The sequence below is a fragment of the Aquarana catesbeiana genome, linkage group LG02 (genome assembly GCF_042186555.1).
Source record: "Aquarana catesbeiana isolate 2022-GZ linkage group LG02, ASM4218655v1, whole genome shotgun sequence".
NCBI lineage: Eukaryota > Metazoa > Chordata > Amphibia > Anura > Ranidae > Aquarana > Aquarana catesbeiana.
Window position 1 is genome coordinate 551,329,733 of NC_133325.1, and position 16,101 is coordinate 551,345,833.

General features: G+C 43.4%; 1 protein-coding gene across 1 annotated transcript in view; it reads right to left on the bottom strand.

Moving 5' to 3' along the window:
* Nucleotides 1–16,101, bottom strand: part of FRS3 (fibroblast growth factor receptor substrate 3) — an 88,261-nt gene that overhangs the window by 40,598 nt on the left and 31,562 nt on the right. Inside the window, exon 4 of the mRNA XM_073615927.1 lies at nt 14,831–15,017. Coding sequence (XP_073472028.1) covers nt 14,831–15,017 — 187 coding nt within the window. The remainder of the gene's footprint in view (nt 1–14,830; nt 15,018–16,101) is intronic.

Here is a 16,101-nt window from a genome sequence, read left to right on the forward strand (position 1 = left end):
AAGATCCCAGAAAAAGAGGGGAGCGACTTCTGTGTCCCGTGATGTACTCCAAGAAAAGGATTTTACAGGTAAGCGGTTTTAAAAGTCCATTTTTCTTTATCGTACATCACGTACACAGAGCACCATAGTAATGACTATTGGGGATGTCCTAAAGCAATGCCTTTGAGGGGAGGGAACATACCTAAATCCCCCTTATTTTAGGCTCCAAATTATAAAGCTGCTTGCAGCACGCTCTGGCCAAAAACAGTCTCCTTTTGAGATCTAACATCCAGTCGGTAAAACCTGGTGAATGTATGAACTGAAGACCAAGAGGCCGCCTTGCAAATCTGAGCCATCGACACCTGTTGGCGCACTGCCCATGACGTACTAACTCCTCTGGTAGAGTGAGCCTTGAGATATCGAGGTGGAACCTTGTGTTTCAACTCATAGGCCTGGATAATGACCTGACAAATCCACCTAGAGATTGTAGAACTAGCTGCTGCCTGTCCTTTCTTAGGACCCTCAGGAAGAACAAAAAGAGAGTCAGACTTCCGAAAAGGGGCTGACATATCCAAATAAACCTTGATAGCTCTCACCACATCCAGTGAATGGAGCAATCTTTCCTCCTTAGTCTTAGGTTTAGGAAAGAAGGAAGGTAAAATGATATCCTGATTCAAGTGAAAACTGGAAACCACCTTGGGTAAAAAAAATCGGGACGGGGCCGCATTACCACCTTGTCCTGATAAATAAACAGAAAGGGTTTCTCACAAGAAAGGGCGGCCAACTCAGAGACCCTTCTTGCTGAGGTTATAGCCACCAAAAAGACTAAATTTCCTAGTCAGTAGGATCAAAGGAATACGCTTAATAGGCTCAAAGGGTTGACACTGTAGAGCTGAAAGCACCAAGTTCAAGTCCCATGGGCACAAGGGCGGTTTAATTGGTGGCCCTAAACGTAGTACTCCCTTGGTAAAGGTTCGTACTAAAGAATGAGATGCGATTGGCCTCTGGAAAAAAAACGATAAGGCTGAAATTTGTCCCTTAATGGTTCCTAAGGATAAGTTTATAAGTCAATTCCTGCTTGCAGAAAGGCAAGAACCCTTCCAATTGTATACTTGCGAGGGTGCCATCTTCTCTTCTCACACCATGAGATGTATGACTTCCAGACTCTATGGTAAATTTTTCTAGACACTGGCTTTCTAGCATTTATCAAAGTAGCCAGAACAGAACCACTGATACCACGGTCTCTTAGTACTTTGGTCTCAATAGCCATGCCATCAAATTCAGCGACCGTAAAGAAGGATGGTATATGGGACCTTGGGACAGCAAGTCTGGCCGTAATGGAAGACACAATGGGTCCCCTACTGCCAACCTCACAATCTGTGAGTACCAAGACCTCCTTGGCCATCGTGGGGCCACCAGAATTACCGTTTTCTGCTCCACCTGCATCCTGCGTAACAGTTGCGGCAGCATCTGTATTGGAGGAAAGGCGTAAATGAGAGAATACCGATCCCAGGGAACCACCAATGCATCCGTCCCAACGGCAAGTGGATCCCTGGTTCTGGACACAAAGCTGTCCACCTTGGCATTGAACCTAGATGCCAGGAGATCCACCTCTGGCATCCCCCAACGCTGGCATATTTGAAGGAAAACTTCGGGGTGAAGGGACCATTCCTCTGGTAACAACTGCTGACGACTTAGGTAGTCTGCCTGCCAATTGTCCACCCCCGGAATATAGACTGCCAACAGAGATGGCACGTGTCTCTCTGCCCAAGTCAGAATATGATTTATTCCTTTTGGGCTGCCCAGCTCCGGGTACCCCCTTGGTGGTTGATGTATGCCACCACTGTGGAATTTTCGGGCTGGACTCTGACCGGAGACCCCCGCAGCCTGGCCGTCCAGAATACGAGGGCCAAGCGAGCTGCTCGAATTTCCAACAGATTGATCGGCAAGGTTTTTTCTACCTGGGACCATTTTGTCTGTACGAAGGCCTCTTCCAATACTGCTCCCCAGCCAAGACGACTGGCGTCTGAAGTTACCACCTTCCAAGTTACTGGTGGAAAGGACTTCCCATTTTTTAAGTTGCTGGTCTTTGACCACCAAGAGAGGTCCTGTTTTACCCTTAGGGATAGAGACATTGGATGATCCAAGGCTAGGACAGACTTGTCCCAAGCCTCCAGGATTGTTCCCTGGAACAACCTGGAGTGAAACTGCGCATAAGGAACTGCGCTGAATGACACCATCTTCCCCAGCAGTCTCATGCACAATCGAATTGAGGGTCTTTCTACCCTCTTGACTTTCCTGACCAGCTCTACTATTGAGCTGACCATCAAGGGGGGTAAAAACACCCTTTCCTGGGTCGTATCCAGGATCAAGCCTAGATATGTTAGGATTTGAACTGAATGAAGAGCTGATTTGTCCATATTTAGAATCCAACCTAGGCATCTCAGAACATGAACTGTAGTTGAAACGTTCTCTAACAGGGTGGAATAGGACTGGTCCTTCAACAGAAGGTCCTCCAGATATCCTATCACTGATATCTTTTGGGGCCTTAGAGAAGCCAATACCGGAGCCAACACCTTTGTGAAGACTCGAGGGGCCGTAGCCAGACCATCCGGAAGGTTCGTACTTTTGGAAAGGAATTGAGGGATTTGAGATCCAGAATGGGCCTTACTTCCCCATTTGGCTTCGGCACTGTGAATAGGTTTGAATAAAACCCCTTGAACTTTTCTTTGTGCGGAACCTTGACAATCACCCCCTGCCTTTTTAGCTGTTCTAAGGCTAGGAATAGGCTTTTCTTTTTCTTTAGATCCGAAGGAACTCTTGATCTCAGAAACCGATTTGGGGGAAAATCTCGGAACTCTATTTTGTAGCCTTGCGTTATAGTGGAAATAACCGACTTGTCCTGTACCAACCCTGCCCAAGCATCTGCGAACCGCCGCAGTCTGCCCCCCCACTTGTAATAGTGGGGGCGCCCCTTCACAAGGAGGACTTGGCATTGGCCTTATTCGGCTTCTGAGTCCAAGTTCTTTTCTGACCTTGAGGTCTTTTAGAGGCAGGTGGTTTAGGCCGTCGATACTTCTTGGGAGAAGATGCGCCTGGCCCAGGAGTGTTCGGAATTTTAAAGGAAGGCTGCTTATTCCTTCTTTTGACAGGAACCAAGGAGCTCTTCCCGCCTGAGATTTTTTGGAAATACTTATCCAGATCTTCTCCAAACAAACGTTCCCCATGAAAGGGAAAAGCCTCTTGCATGGCATCTCGGCTGACCAGTTCTTTAGCCACAAAACTCTCCGCTTATGTATTGCGAGTAGCACAAAGCGAGACATCTGCTGGATTGAGTCTTTTAATGCGTCTACTGCAAAACAAAGCGCGAGGAAGTTCTGTTAATTCATCAGAATATTCCTCCTGAACAGGTAGGTTCCTGACCAGTCTTTTAAAAAGGTCCTTCAGGGATTGACAGATCCCAATAGCCACAACAGCTGGTTGTACTGCTGATCCGGCCACCGCAAAGGAGGCCCTTAGCAAGGATTCCAGCTTTTTATCAGCTCGATTATTAAATCCTTGGGCATTATCCACTGGACAGGTTAAGCTTTTATTTACTGAAGAAATAGCAGCATCCACTAAAGGCGTATCCCACCTTTTTTTGAACTTTTCCTCCATCGGGTACAAAAAAGAAAACCTTTTAGGAGGTAAGTATATTCTGTTCGGATGTTCCCAATCAGCGTAAATCAACTGCTCCAATAATGGATGCACAGGAAACGCCTGAGAACCTTGCTGAGGTCGCAAGGATCCCAATGTAGAACAGGAAAGTTCTGGCCCTTGTACAGGGGGCAACTTGAAACCTGCTCTCATCATTTCGGTTAAAGACTGGATAAACAGTTTTTGGGATTGTGAAGCTGACAACGGTTCCTCAGAACCTGAGTCCCCCGCTGAGGACTCCTCTGCTTCAGCATCTTATCCCCTATGGCCACCTCCTCAAAATCCTCTGCCCATTCAGGATCCAAATCACAAGGACCCAATTGGCTAAGGGAGTCCTGGTGCTCAAGTGACTCAGCACTGGGACCAGGCTCAGGAGAGGGAGATCTATTTCGTTTCTTCCCTCCCTATGTTACTGAGGCAATCATACCCGCTATTTTGCCTTCAGGACCAGCGAGAGCTGACTTTAAGTCATCCTTAGTAACATAAGCCGAAGCAGGGATATTGGTGGTGGCCACAACGCCTGACAAATGCAATGGCTCAGCCAGGCCAAATGCCGCAGGTCTTTCAGGGGAGACAGGTGCTGCAGTAGCCTGAGGTTGATCTCCTGTTTTGAAGGAGTCACTTTAACCCTTGTATTAGCCCTGTTCCCTACAGCTCGTTTTCTGGAAGACATCGCTTACAGGTGTTTTTTTTTTGAGGCAATTCACTGTGCTATATGTTGTATCAAAGCCAATACTATAAAGAGAAAAACACATGTGGGAGAGACGCATGCGCTGCACACCCCGAAACAATAATAGTAAAAAATGGACAGTTTCCCCGGTGGGGCTTTAGACAGCAAAATCTTGATATTCAGAAATAATAAAAAAATGTATAACCAGTAAGTGCTTTTATTGAACCATGAACAATTGTAATGCTATAATTCAATTGGCATTACAACATAGAGCACTGGCCAAGTAGTACAATACATATTCCACAATATAAAGTCGACACATCTTTACACAAAATTATATACAGTCATACATTTCCGGGCTGTTGACGGTATAAATCCCCGACGCGTTTCGACCTGTGTACGGTCATCATCAGGGGGATAGTTGGTTCTATAAAATACATTGAATATCTTCAAAATTTAAGAACATGTCATCATAAATCTCATTGTAAGGTTAAAAGTGGTAGTATATTTACCGCTGAAAAGTAGAGGGAATAATCCTTTGGCCAGTAAAAGCCGTAAATGGATCCGGGGGGCCCCCATATTCGCCCCTGTCTCCCCAGAGCGCATGAGTCCAGCCCAAGGGGCTTACAAGGAGCCACATAGACGCCCTCCAGGGGAAGGAGAAGTCAGCACCTGCGACAAATACCCAATCAGTCAAAATGATTCTCAGCACATTGGCAAAAGTATGAAGTGTATGGGCTAACTGCAATCCTAGTGATCAATATATATTGATCTGGTGTCCTAAGGTTTCATGATTATAATTAATTATATAGAAAGTGGCACAACCATAAAAGAAATGGTTGTATAGTTATAGGGTTGTTTGAGTGGTGTGGTGTGTAAACACAGGTGAGTGGGAAGTGATATGTGGTACAAGGAATATGAAAAACTCTTTGAGTGATAAAGTAAAATTAAATGGATGGCCAGCGCAATGCTGACTACAGTGCCATGTCCAGGTGAATGAAATGAGTGTGTAGTGTCAGCCAACACATGGTGGAATAAAAGTGAAAAACAAATCAAAAGGAGAGTGTGTGAATGAGTAAAACCAAATGAAACAATCAAAAACATGTGTGGAAGATCTAAACTGATTATAGGAATAGGAGTATGAGTGTAGTGTTGTAATATCAGAGTAGTAAGGGTATATGTATAGTATAATAATTTACCTTGTGCCACAGTGTGGCTGATGTAGTAGAGTTTGACTTGTATGAACCAAATTACAATGGAGCAAAAAAGGTAAAAGGCTGGAGCCAAAAAAAAGGATTTGTGCAGTGCCATCCATTACGGTCTGCGTGGAGTCATAATAAGACTCACAGGCAGCCGATCATGGATATATGCCTAAAGTAGGCAATTAATTGAGTAGGCACAGGTGCTGATCTCCTCCCCCCCCAGAGTAAGCAGCCCACATGTGGCTCCCCCGGCATCCCTGTAGGCGAAAAAAAAAAAAAAAAAAAAAAAAAAAAAAAAAAAAAAAAACCCCGGCAGCTGCCGTCAACTCCGCCACAAACCGCGAGATGTCGCGGCGCCGTGCACACGCCAAAGTAACTCGCACATGCGCACCTCGCCGCGGCTCATCCGGAGGTGATCAAGGGATGCCGCCGGCAGAGTGAAGCTCACGTCGGCGGACGATGAATACAAACGTCCGTCAATCAGAGCATGGGGGGGAGAGCTCAGATCCTGCATCACCCCCACATTCTCACCCTGCCGGGAAGCCTTCAATTGGACCAGGACTCACCTCCATGAAGCTGACAGGGGCGGCAGAGGTCCACCATGATCCATGACGGCCATAATCTAAAGTACATATGTAAATGCAGTAGGCACTAAATTGGCAGGAGCTCCTGCATAAATTCAATGATCACCTTATCATCTACAATTTAGTGCCTACTGCATTTACATATGTACTTTAGATTATGGCCGTCATGGATCATGGTGGACCTCTGCCGCCCCTGTCAGCTTCATGGAGGTGAGTCCTGGTCCAACTGAAGGCTTCCCGGCAGGGTGAGAATGTGGGGGTGATGCAGGATCTGAGCTCTCCCCCCCATGCTCTGATTGACGGACGTTTGTATTCATCGTCCGCCGACGTGAGCTTCACTCTGCCGGCGGCATCCCTTGATCACCTCCGGATGAGCCGCGGCGAGGTGCGCATGTGCGAGTTACTTTGGCGTGTGCACGGCGCCGCGACATCTCGCGGTTTGTGGCGGAGTTGACGGCAGCTGCCGGGGTTGTTTTTTTTTTTTTTTTTTTTTTTCGCCTACAGGGATGCCGGGGGAGCCACATGTGGGCTGCTTACTCTGGGGGGGGAGGAGATCAGCACCTGTGCCTACTCAATTAATTGCCTACTTTAGGCATATATCCATGATCGGCTGCCTGTGAGTCTTATTATGACTCCACGCAGACCGTAATGGATGGCACTGCACAAACCCTTTTTTTTGGCTCCAGCCTTTTACCTTTTTTGCTCCATTGTAATTTGGTTCATACAAGTCAAACTCTACTACATCAGCCACACTGTGGCACAAGGTAAATTATTATACTATACATATACCCTTACTACTCTGATATTACAACACTACACTCATACTCCTATTCCTATAATCAGTTTAGATCTTCCACACATGTTTTTGATTGTTTCATTTGGTTTTACTCATTCACACACTCTCCTTTTGATTTGTTTTTCACTTTTATTCCACCATGTGTTGGCTGACACTACACACTCATTTCATTCACCTGGACATGGCACTGTAGTCAGCATTGCGCTGGCCATCCATTTAATTTTACTTTATCACTCAGAGTTTTTCATATTCCTTGTACCACATATCACTTCCCACTCACCTGTGTTTACACACCACACCACTCAAACAACCCTATAACTATACAACCATTTCTTTTATGGTTGTGCCACTTTCTATATAATTAATTATAATCATGAAACCTTAGGACACCAGATCAATATATATTGATCACTAGGATTGCAGTTAGCCCATACACTTCATACTTTTGCCAATGTGCTGAGAATCATTTTGACTGATTGGGTATTTGTCGCAGGTGCTGACTTCTCCTTCCCCTGGAGGGCGTCTATGTGGCTCCTTGTAAGCCCCTTGGGCTGGACTCATGCGCTCTGGGGAGACAGGGGCGAATATGGGGGCCCCCCGGATCCATTTACGGCTTTTACTGGCCAAAGGATTATTCCCTCTACTTTTCAGCGGTAAATATACTACCACTTTTAACCTTACAATGAGATTTATGATGACATGTTCTTAAATTTTGAAGATATTCAATGTATTTTATAGAACCAACTATCCCCCTGATGATGACCGTACACAGGTCGAAACGCGTCGGGGATTTATACCGTCAACAGCCCGGAAATGTATGACTGTATATAATTTTGTGTAAAGATGTGTTGACTTTATATTGTGGAATATGTATTGTACTACTTGGCCAGTGCTCTATGTTGTAATGCCAATTGAATTATAGCATTACAATTGTTCATGGTTCAATAAAAGCACTTACTGGTTATACATTTTTTTATTATTTCTGAATATCAAGATTTTGCTGTCTAAAGCCCCACCGGGGAAACTGTCCATTTTTTACAAAGCCAACACTATAGCCTCCTTACAAAGTTTGCAAATGCCCGACTCACGTGCCCAGCTCTGTGTCCCACTGCGATCGGCTCCTGGCTCCTCTGAGCCAACAAAAACAGCACCGACACACGTGGGTGTCTGACGTCCCTATATGTGCGTGCGCCGTCACGTGACTTACTGCGCATGCGCACACCCACGAGAAACATGCGGCCGCGATGCCGCCATCGCAAACGCTAGATCATGCACAGGATGGAGCGGGCTGCTCACGCACGCGCCACCTGCACGTGCGTGCTACCCATGTGCACACGCCCGCGACCTGTCCGCGCGGTCCCCAGCGGGAACCTTAGTCCGAGTGCACCGCTCTCTGAACCTTCACAATGGACACAGACACCACAATCTGGCACAATCTGCATAACATTACTTGGAAAATAATGTAAAAAATGGGCCTCCAAAGGAAGCACTCACCGATCCTCGCAGCAGGGCCTGAGATAGGCCCAATCTTCCCCCATCACCGCGGGTAAAGACCAGGAATACCATATCACAAGGGTCCAGCTCCATAAGGAAACATTACAGGCAAGACCCTGTTCTTGAACCAGGGCTCGGGTACCATCCACTTTATCATGATATGCCATCCGAATGGATCCGATTATAACATCCTCACTGGGACAGTATCTGAAGAAAGAGCTTTCACAGCCGTGACCAACACCTTTAAGACACTGACAAAAAACTAAGGTACTTCCTGTATGGGAGGGGTTATATGGGAGGAACCTTCTTACTATTGGCTGCCAGTGTCCAATCACCTAAAGGTAGCATATAAACCCAGATAGTCATTACTATGGTGCTCTGTGTCCCGTGATATACGATAAAGAAAAAAAAGTTTTTTTTAACTTGTAAACAAAAAATCTCAGAAAGAAGCTCGGTCCTTAATTGGTTAAGTGACAATTGCTTAGTCATGCAATGCTGTACCCATATGAAAGTTATTACATTTTTTTTTTCACACAAATAGAGCTTTCTTTTGGTGGTATTTGATCACCACTGTTATTTTTTTATTATATAAATTAAAAAAAAAGACTGACAATTAAAAAAAAAAAAAAAAAAAAAAAAAAAAAAAGCACACACAATGTTTTTTTTACTTTTTTTTCTTTTACTTTCTGCTATAAAAACAGATCAAATAAAATTCAATTAAAAAAAAATCAAATCTTAATCAAATAGCGGGATGGTGGGCAATCTGACACTAACTGACACTTTGTGGGAACTAATTGCAAATGACAACACCAGTGACATTATTACAGTGATCAGTGCTAATAATATACACGATCACATGTTTGTGTGCTGCTTTAATTGGGGATCTAGTTGTTTTAAAGGAAGTAAGAAAACAACGAGATCCCGTCACTGAACACAGCTCTGTGCTGTTTACACTCCCAGAGCTGAGTTCTGTGAAGCTCAGAGCTGATGGCTGGCTGCCGGCAATCAATCACTGGCCGGGACCCGGTGATCGGCATGTGCGGTGATCATGGAGGGGGGGCCTGCGAACACCCCTTACCCGGAGATGCAGAAACATGCAAACGATTCTGCGCAGCCAGCCTGCACTGTCGCAGTAAATGTACAGTGCGAGGTTGGTAAATGGTTATATTGTTCTTTATGTGCTAGAAGGAGATACAAAGGTTTCAAATCTAGCCGCTTGTGAGATTGGCAACCCTTCTCTGCATAGTAAGGAGGTCCCTGTAAAACATTGCTTTGCCAAAATAAACTGTTTTTTCTGAAGCTGCAAAGCAGGCAAGTGTTGTGGCAAAGGCTCCTAAAAGGAGAAGTCATTTTGTTGGTGATTCAATTGTAAGAAGTGTTTCTTAATCACACGGAAGTGTCAAAGGAAGTTAGGAGTTTACCTGGTACTACTGTTAGGAGAGAGTAGGGTTGTCCCGATACCACTTTTTTAAGACAGAGTACAAGTACTGATACTTTTTTTATGTCATGTGACAGATTTCAAAGCACAATACAGATTAGGAGGCACTGATATGCAGCACTGATGGGCACTGATAGATGGCACTGATTAAGCAGCACTGATGAGCACGGATAGGATTAGGTGGCACTGATGAGCAATAAATGATGGCGGGCACTGATAGGAGGCACTTATGGGCATTGGGCACTGATAGGTGGCATTTATGGGCATTGATGGGCAGGCACTGAAATGCCATGAGGAAAGGCTGCCTGCGACGGCCCATCTTGGTACTCCTTGCACTTGGCCACATAAAGGTAGCAGCGGCCATCTTGTTACACCCAGCCTGAACTATATGGGCTGGCTGGGTGTAACAAGATGTCCGCTGCTTGCTTACTGCGGCCGAGTGCAGGGTGTAGCAAGATGGGCATCGGGATGTCCAACCGCTGACGTCGTCACGGAGCGTCACTTTCGTTGTTCCGCCCACTGTCTTCCGGTTGTGCCGGGTCGCTTTATTTATCTCTCCCAGGTATCGGATCTGGCATCGGGAGCATTTGTGCGAGTACAAGTACTCGCGCAAATGCTCAGTATCGGGACAACCCTAGAAGAGAGAAAAGGCGCATTTTAATGATGGGCAAAAAAGCTAGTGAAGAGTGCAATGCTGATGTTGTGCACATTGGCACAAATGACATGTCTCAGAAAGACGTAAATTTTGCACAGAAGGACTTTGGGCCAGGATCTTCAACAGTTAGGGTGTACTCTTACATTTTTAGAGGTCTTACCTGTTCATAATAAACAACAAGTGAAAGTACTTTGTGTATCAGAGGTATATTTGGTTAAAGGATTGTTGCAAAGCTGAAGGTTTTATTTAGGTTAGTCATGATGCTAGCAGGTGGTCTGATATTGAGCTGTACAAAAGATATGGTCTGCATCCCTCACACAAGGACACTGAGCTTCTTGGTATGGAATTTAGGAGTTTTTTGGGCAAGCATTTAAACTGAGAAATGGGGGTAGAAATGGAATTGAAGAGTAGCATTTCTGCCCCCAGCAGGTTGAAACAAATGAGAGGGTTTGTGTTGCTAAGGACTGTAGTATACAGACCCCCAGGACAGACTGAAGATTATGATAACTTGCTGATTAAAGAGATCACTCAAATGGAAATTAAGGGAGAGGTTTTGATTTTGGGTGACTTCAACATGCCTGACATTAAGTGGAATTCTCAAACTGCTATTACAAGCAGGAGCAGACTTGATGGACCACTTTTTTCTGCCGTCTCTATTCTAGGTTTCTAAGGAGAACACAAGCGTGAAAGGGGTACTTTCTTATTATATATATATATATATATATATATATATATATATATATATATATATATATATATATATACACACACACACACACTATATATGTGTGTGTGAGTACAGTCCATGATACTTTTTTTATTTGCATGAATATACATTTTTTCAGGACAAGCTTTGGGGTTTGTCCCCTTCTTCAAGGCCCAGCAGTACTAATTTAATTCACAAAAGTTTTAGCAGAATGTTAAAAAAAAAAAAAAAAGAATCCGAGGGAAAGGAAAAAATAAACAAACACAAAACAAGAAGTACCTTGAAAAAGTATTCATACCCTCTTGAAATTTTCCACAATTTGTCATGTTACAACCAAAAACTTGTATTTTATTGGGATTTTAGGTGATAGACCAATACAAAGTGGCACGTAATTGTGAAGTGGAAAGAAAATGATAAACGGTTTTCAAATGTTTTTTTTTTACAATCAAATAAATATCTGAAAAGTGTGGCGTGCATTTGTATTCAGCCCCCTTTACTCTGATACCCCTAACTAAAATCTAGTGGAACCAATTGCCTTCAGAAGTCACTTTATTAGTAAATAGAGTCAACCTGTGTGTAATTTAATCTCAGTATAAATACAGCTGTTCTATGAAGCCCTCAAAGGTGTGTTAGAGAACCTTAGTGAACAAACAGAATCATGAAGGCCAAGGAACACACCAGACAGGTCAGGGATAAAGTTGTGAGGAAGTTTAAAGCAGGGTTAGGTTATAAAAAAAATATCCCAAACTTTCAACATCTCACGGAGCACTGTTCAATCCATCATCCGAAAATGGAAAGAGTATGGCACAACTGCAAACCTACCAAGACATGGCCATCCACCTAAACTGAAAAGCCGGGCAAGGAGATCATTCATCAGAGAAGCAGCAAAGAGGCCCATGGTAAGTCTGGAGGAGCTGCAGAGATCCACAGCTCAGGTGGGAGAATCTGCCTACAGGACAACTATTAGTCATGCACTACACAAATCTTGCCTTTATGGAAGAGTGGGAAGAAGAAAAACATTGTTGAAAGAAAGCCATAAGAAGTTCAGTTTGCATGAAGCCATGTGGAAGAAGGTGCTCTGGTCAGATGAGATCAAAATTGAACTTTTTGACCTAAAAAGCAAAAACGTTATGTGTGGCGGAAAACCAACAATGCACATCAACCTGAATACATCCCCACCGTGGAACATGATGGTAGCAGGTGATGCTTTTCTTCAGCAGGGACAGGGAAGCTGGTCAGAGTTGATGGGAAGATGAATAGAGCCAAATACAGAGCAATCTTAGAAGAAAACCTGTTAGAGTCTGCAAAAGACTTGAGTGGGGCAGAGGTTAACTTTCCAGCAGGCCAATGACCCTAAACATACAGCCCAGAGCTACAATATTCATGTGTTAGATTGACCCAGTCAAAGTCCAGACCTGAATCCAATTGAGAATCTGTGGCAAGACTTGAAAATTGCTGTTCACAGACACTCTCCATCCAATCTGACAGAGCTTTAAAAAAAAAAAATTCACTCTAGATGTGCAAAGCTGGTAGAGATATACCCAAAAAGACTTGCAGCTGTAAATGCAGTGAAAGGTGGTTCTACAAAGTATTGTCTCAGGCGGGCTGAATACAAATGCACACCACACTTTTCACATATTTATTTGTAAAAAAATATTTGAAAACAATTTATCATTTTCCTTCCACTTCACAATTATGTGCCACTTTGTGTTGTTCTTTACATAAAATCCCAATAAAATACAGTAAAACCTTGGTTTCCAAGCATAATTCAATCCAGAAGCATGCTTGTAATCAAAAGCACTCTTATATCAAAGCAAATTTTCCCATAAAAAATAATGGGAACTCAGATAATTTTTATATGAATAAATGGTTGTGGAACAAATTATCAAAATATGAGCAAAAGCTCATATTAACACTGTACAGTACTGTAGTAGGAATACTGAACTGTACCTCTGTTGAGAAAAAAAAAAAGAATCTTTTTTTTTTTTTTACATTAAAAGAATTAGACTCACAATGTTAAGGAGTCTGGAGCTCATACCTGTAAAGCTGCTGTGTATATGCACAGTAAAGCCGCTGGTGTACCATATACAGCGCTATATGTGGCCAGAGGTTTGGGGGCAATGGTGGCTCCCAACGCTTCCTGGAGAACTCGGAGACACTCTCGAACTGCTGACATCACTTCCGGGTGCTCCGAACACACGTTCCCCCGCCCCACCCAGCTGGAATTGTCTCTGGGTGTCTGACAGCTTTACTGTACATATACACAGTGGCTTTACATGGATGAACACCAGACTCCTTAACATTGTGAGTGTAATTCTTTCTTTTCTACAGTAGAACTACTGCTCGTATATCAAGACAAAAAAAAAAAAATTTTAAAAGTCGCTAGTCTTTCAAAACACTCGTATACCGCATTACTTGTAAACCAAGATATTACTGTACATTTAAAATTTCAAGGGGTATGAATACTTTTAAAGGCACTGAACACTAAAATTTAGATATGGGTTTTCTTACTCATTATCCAACAGTTTTACAACCTCTTCTGTGACTTTCACCCCCCCCCCCAGTCTATAGCTTTCCCTCAGTCTCATCTCACTAACTAGGCTAGTTTTATTACCATTGGCGTGCATATTTGTTTGTGCGTTTGTTTTTCCTTTTTTTCCCTTTCCCTCAGATATTGTCTTTATGTATAGTGATTGTAAAGGATTGTTTTTTATTTTTTAAAAATAACAAAAGTCATACTTAACTTCATTGTGCAGCTCGTTTTGCACAGAGTGACCCTGAACATCCTCTTCTGGGGTTCCCCGGCCGCTCTCGTGGCTCCTCCCCGCATCAGATAACCCCATAGGAGAAGTGCTCTCCCGAAGGGGTTACCTTGTGGCCACGCTCCTGAGTCCAGCATTTGCGTTCACAAACACGAATGCCAGACTTGGCCCCGCCCCCCAACGCCCGCATCATTGGATTTGATTGACAGCAGCGGGAGCAAATGGCTGTGCTGCTATCAATCTATCCAATCAAGGAGCAAGTTGCATATTGCTGGCTCCTACATTTTGGCTCATAGTTCTGGTGGAGATTTTTCCAGGCCTGGGCTAAAAGCCAAAAAAATTAAAGTAGAACTGTAGGCAACCCCCCCCCCCCCATATTGGATAACGTAAGAGAGTGTTATAACCACTGTCAGATTTTTCTTTCACCATCTGTGTCCCATTGCAGATATTTCTCTTCACTTCCTGTCCCATAGCCAAACAGGAAGTGAGAGGAAATCTTTCACTTCCAATGATAATGGCAAACTGTAAGAGGGTGAAAAAGAGTGTGAATCTCCCTAACGGGGGCACAGACAGGAGTAAAAACTTACAGGTATTCTAATCCCTCTCCACTCAGTTCAGAACTAAAAAAAAAAAAAAAAATTTGTATGGGTACAGTGTAGCATGACCGCGCAATTGTCATTTAAACTGCGACAGAGCTGAAATCTGAAAATTGGCTTGGGCAGGGAGGTGTGTAAGTGCCTGGTATTGAAGTGGTTAATTTGTTTATGTTATGCAGTCTTGCTGAGAGATACTAGAGGGGCAATAGATATGTCAGTATGTAAATCATATAGAAAAAAGAAACACCATACCCTGACCAGTCTGACACCGCCGCCCACTCTCAAAGGAAAAGAGATTAGAGTCATATCCATAGCGACGAAGACAGAGGTATGGCCATCTCACAGCATCCCGCTTGCGGGTGTGCAGGACCAGCTCGGTCTGTGTTAGTTCCATGATACCAGAACCCAGCTCTGTCCCCTCATCGTCCACATTGGTGACCTGAAACAAGATTTCAACACATCACATATTTTGCAAAACAGAAACTCTAAATTATTATGACTACCATACTTGCTATATAACAAATCATATATTTAATGAATTCAGACCAGAAAGTTGTTTTAAAAAATTGTTACACAGTGTTCCAAGGCACTTTGTAGCAAGATCTAAGGCAGGTCATAAATTAAGCAGTTTTCTTTCCTTCAACCTTTCCCAGCCATCAGAATGCGATTACTGCTTGAGGCTATATATGCTGGCAGTGACTGAATGAAGAAAAAAAAAAAAAAAAAAAAAACCACACACAACAGGCTGGTTGTAGTGAAGATTCATAAAATCGACTTACAACCAGTCTGCCCATACATTAGAGCTGCACGATTCTGGCTAAAAGGAGAATCACTTTTTTTTTGCTTAGATTAAAGTAGAGTAAAGTAAAAAGATCGCGATTCGCGGCGTAACATCATCTTTCACATTATACAAAAAAAAAAAAAAACCCCACACACAGGCTAATGTTACTGTTGAGTATTTTTTTTTTATTCATTAAAGTGTATTTAAAAAAAAAAAAAAAAAAAAAATCATTTGAAAGAACGCTGCGCAAATACAGTGTGACATTATTTTATTTTAGGTACTTACAGTGCAGTCAATTTACGCAGCGCTTTACATATACATTGTACATTCACATCAGTCCCTACCCTCAAGGAGCTTACAATCTAAGGTCCCTAACTCACATTCATACATACTAGGGTCAATTTAGACAGGATGCAATTACCCTACCAGTATGTCTTTGGAGTGTGGGAGGAAACCGAAGTACCCGGAGGAAACCCACGCAGGTACAGGGAGAACATGCAAACTCCAGGCAGGTAGTGTCATGGTTGGGATTCGAACCAGCGACCCTTCTTATTGCTAGGTGAAAGTGCTACCCACTACACCACTGTGCCGCCCCATGACATAAAATATTGCAACAACAACCATTCTAATCTCTAGGGTCTCTGCTAAAAAAATACTGTATATATAATGTTTAGAGGTTCAAAGTAATTTTCTAGCAAAAAATTGTGAGGGGGATTGAATCAAGATCGTGATTTTTTTAACA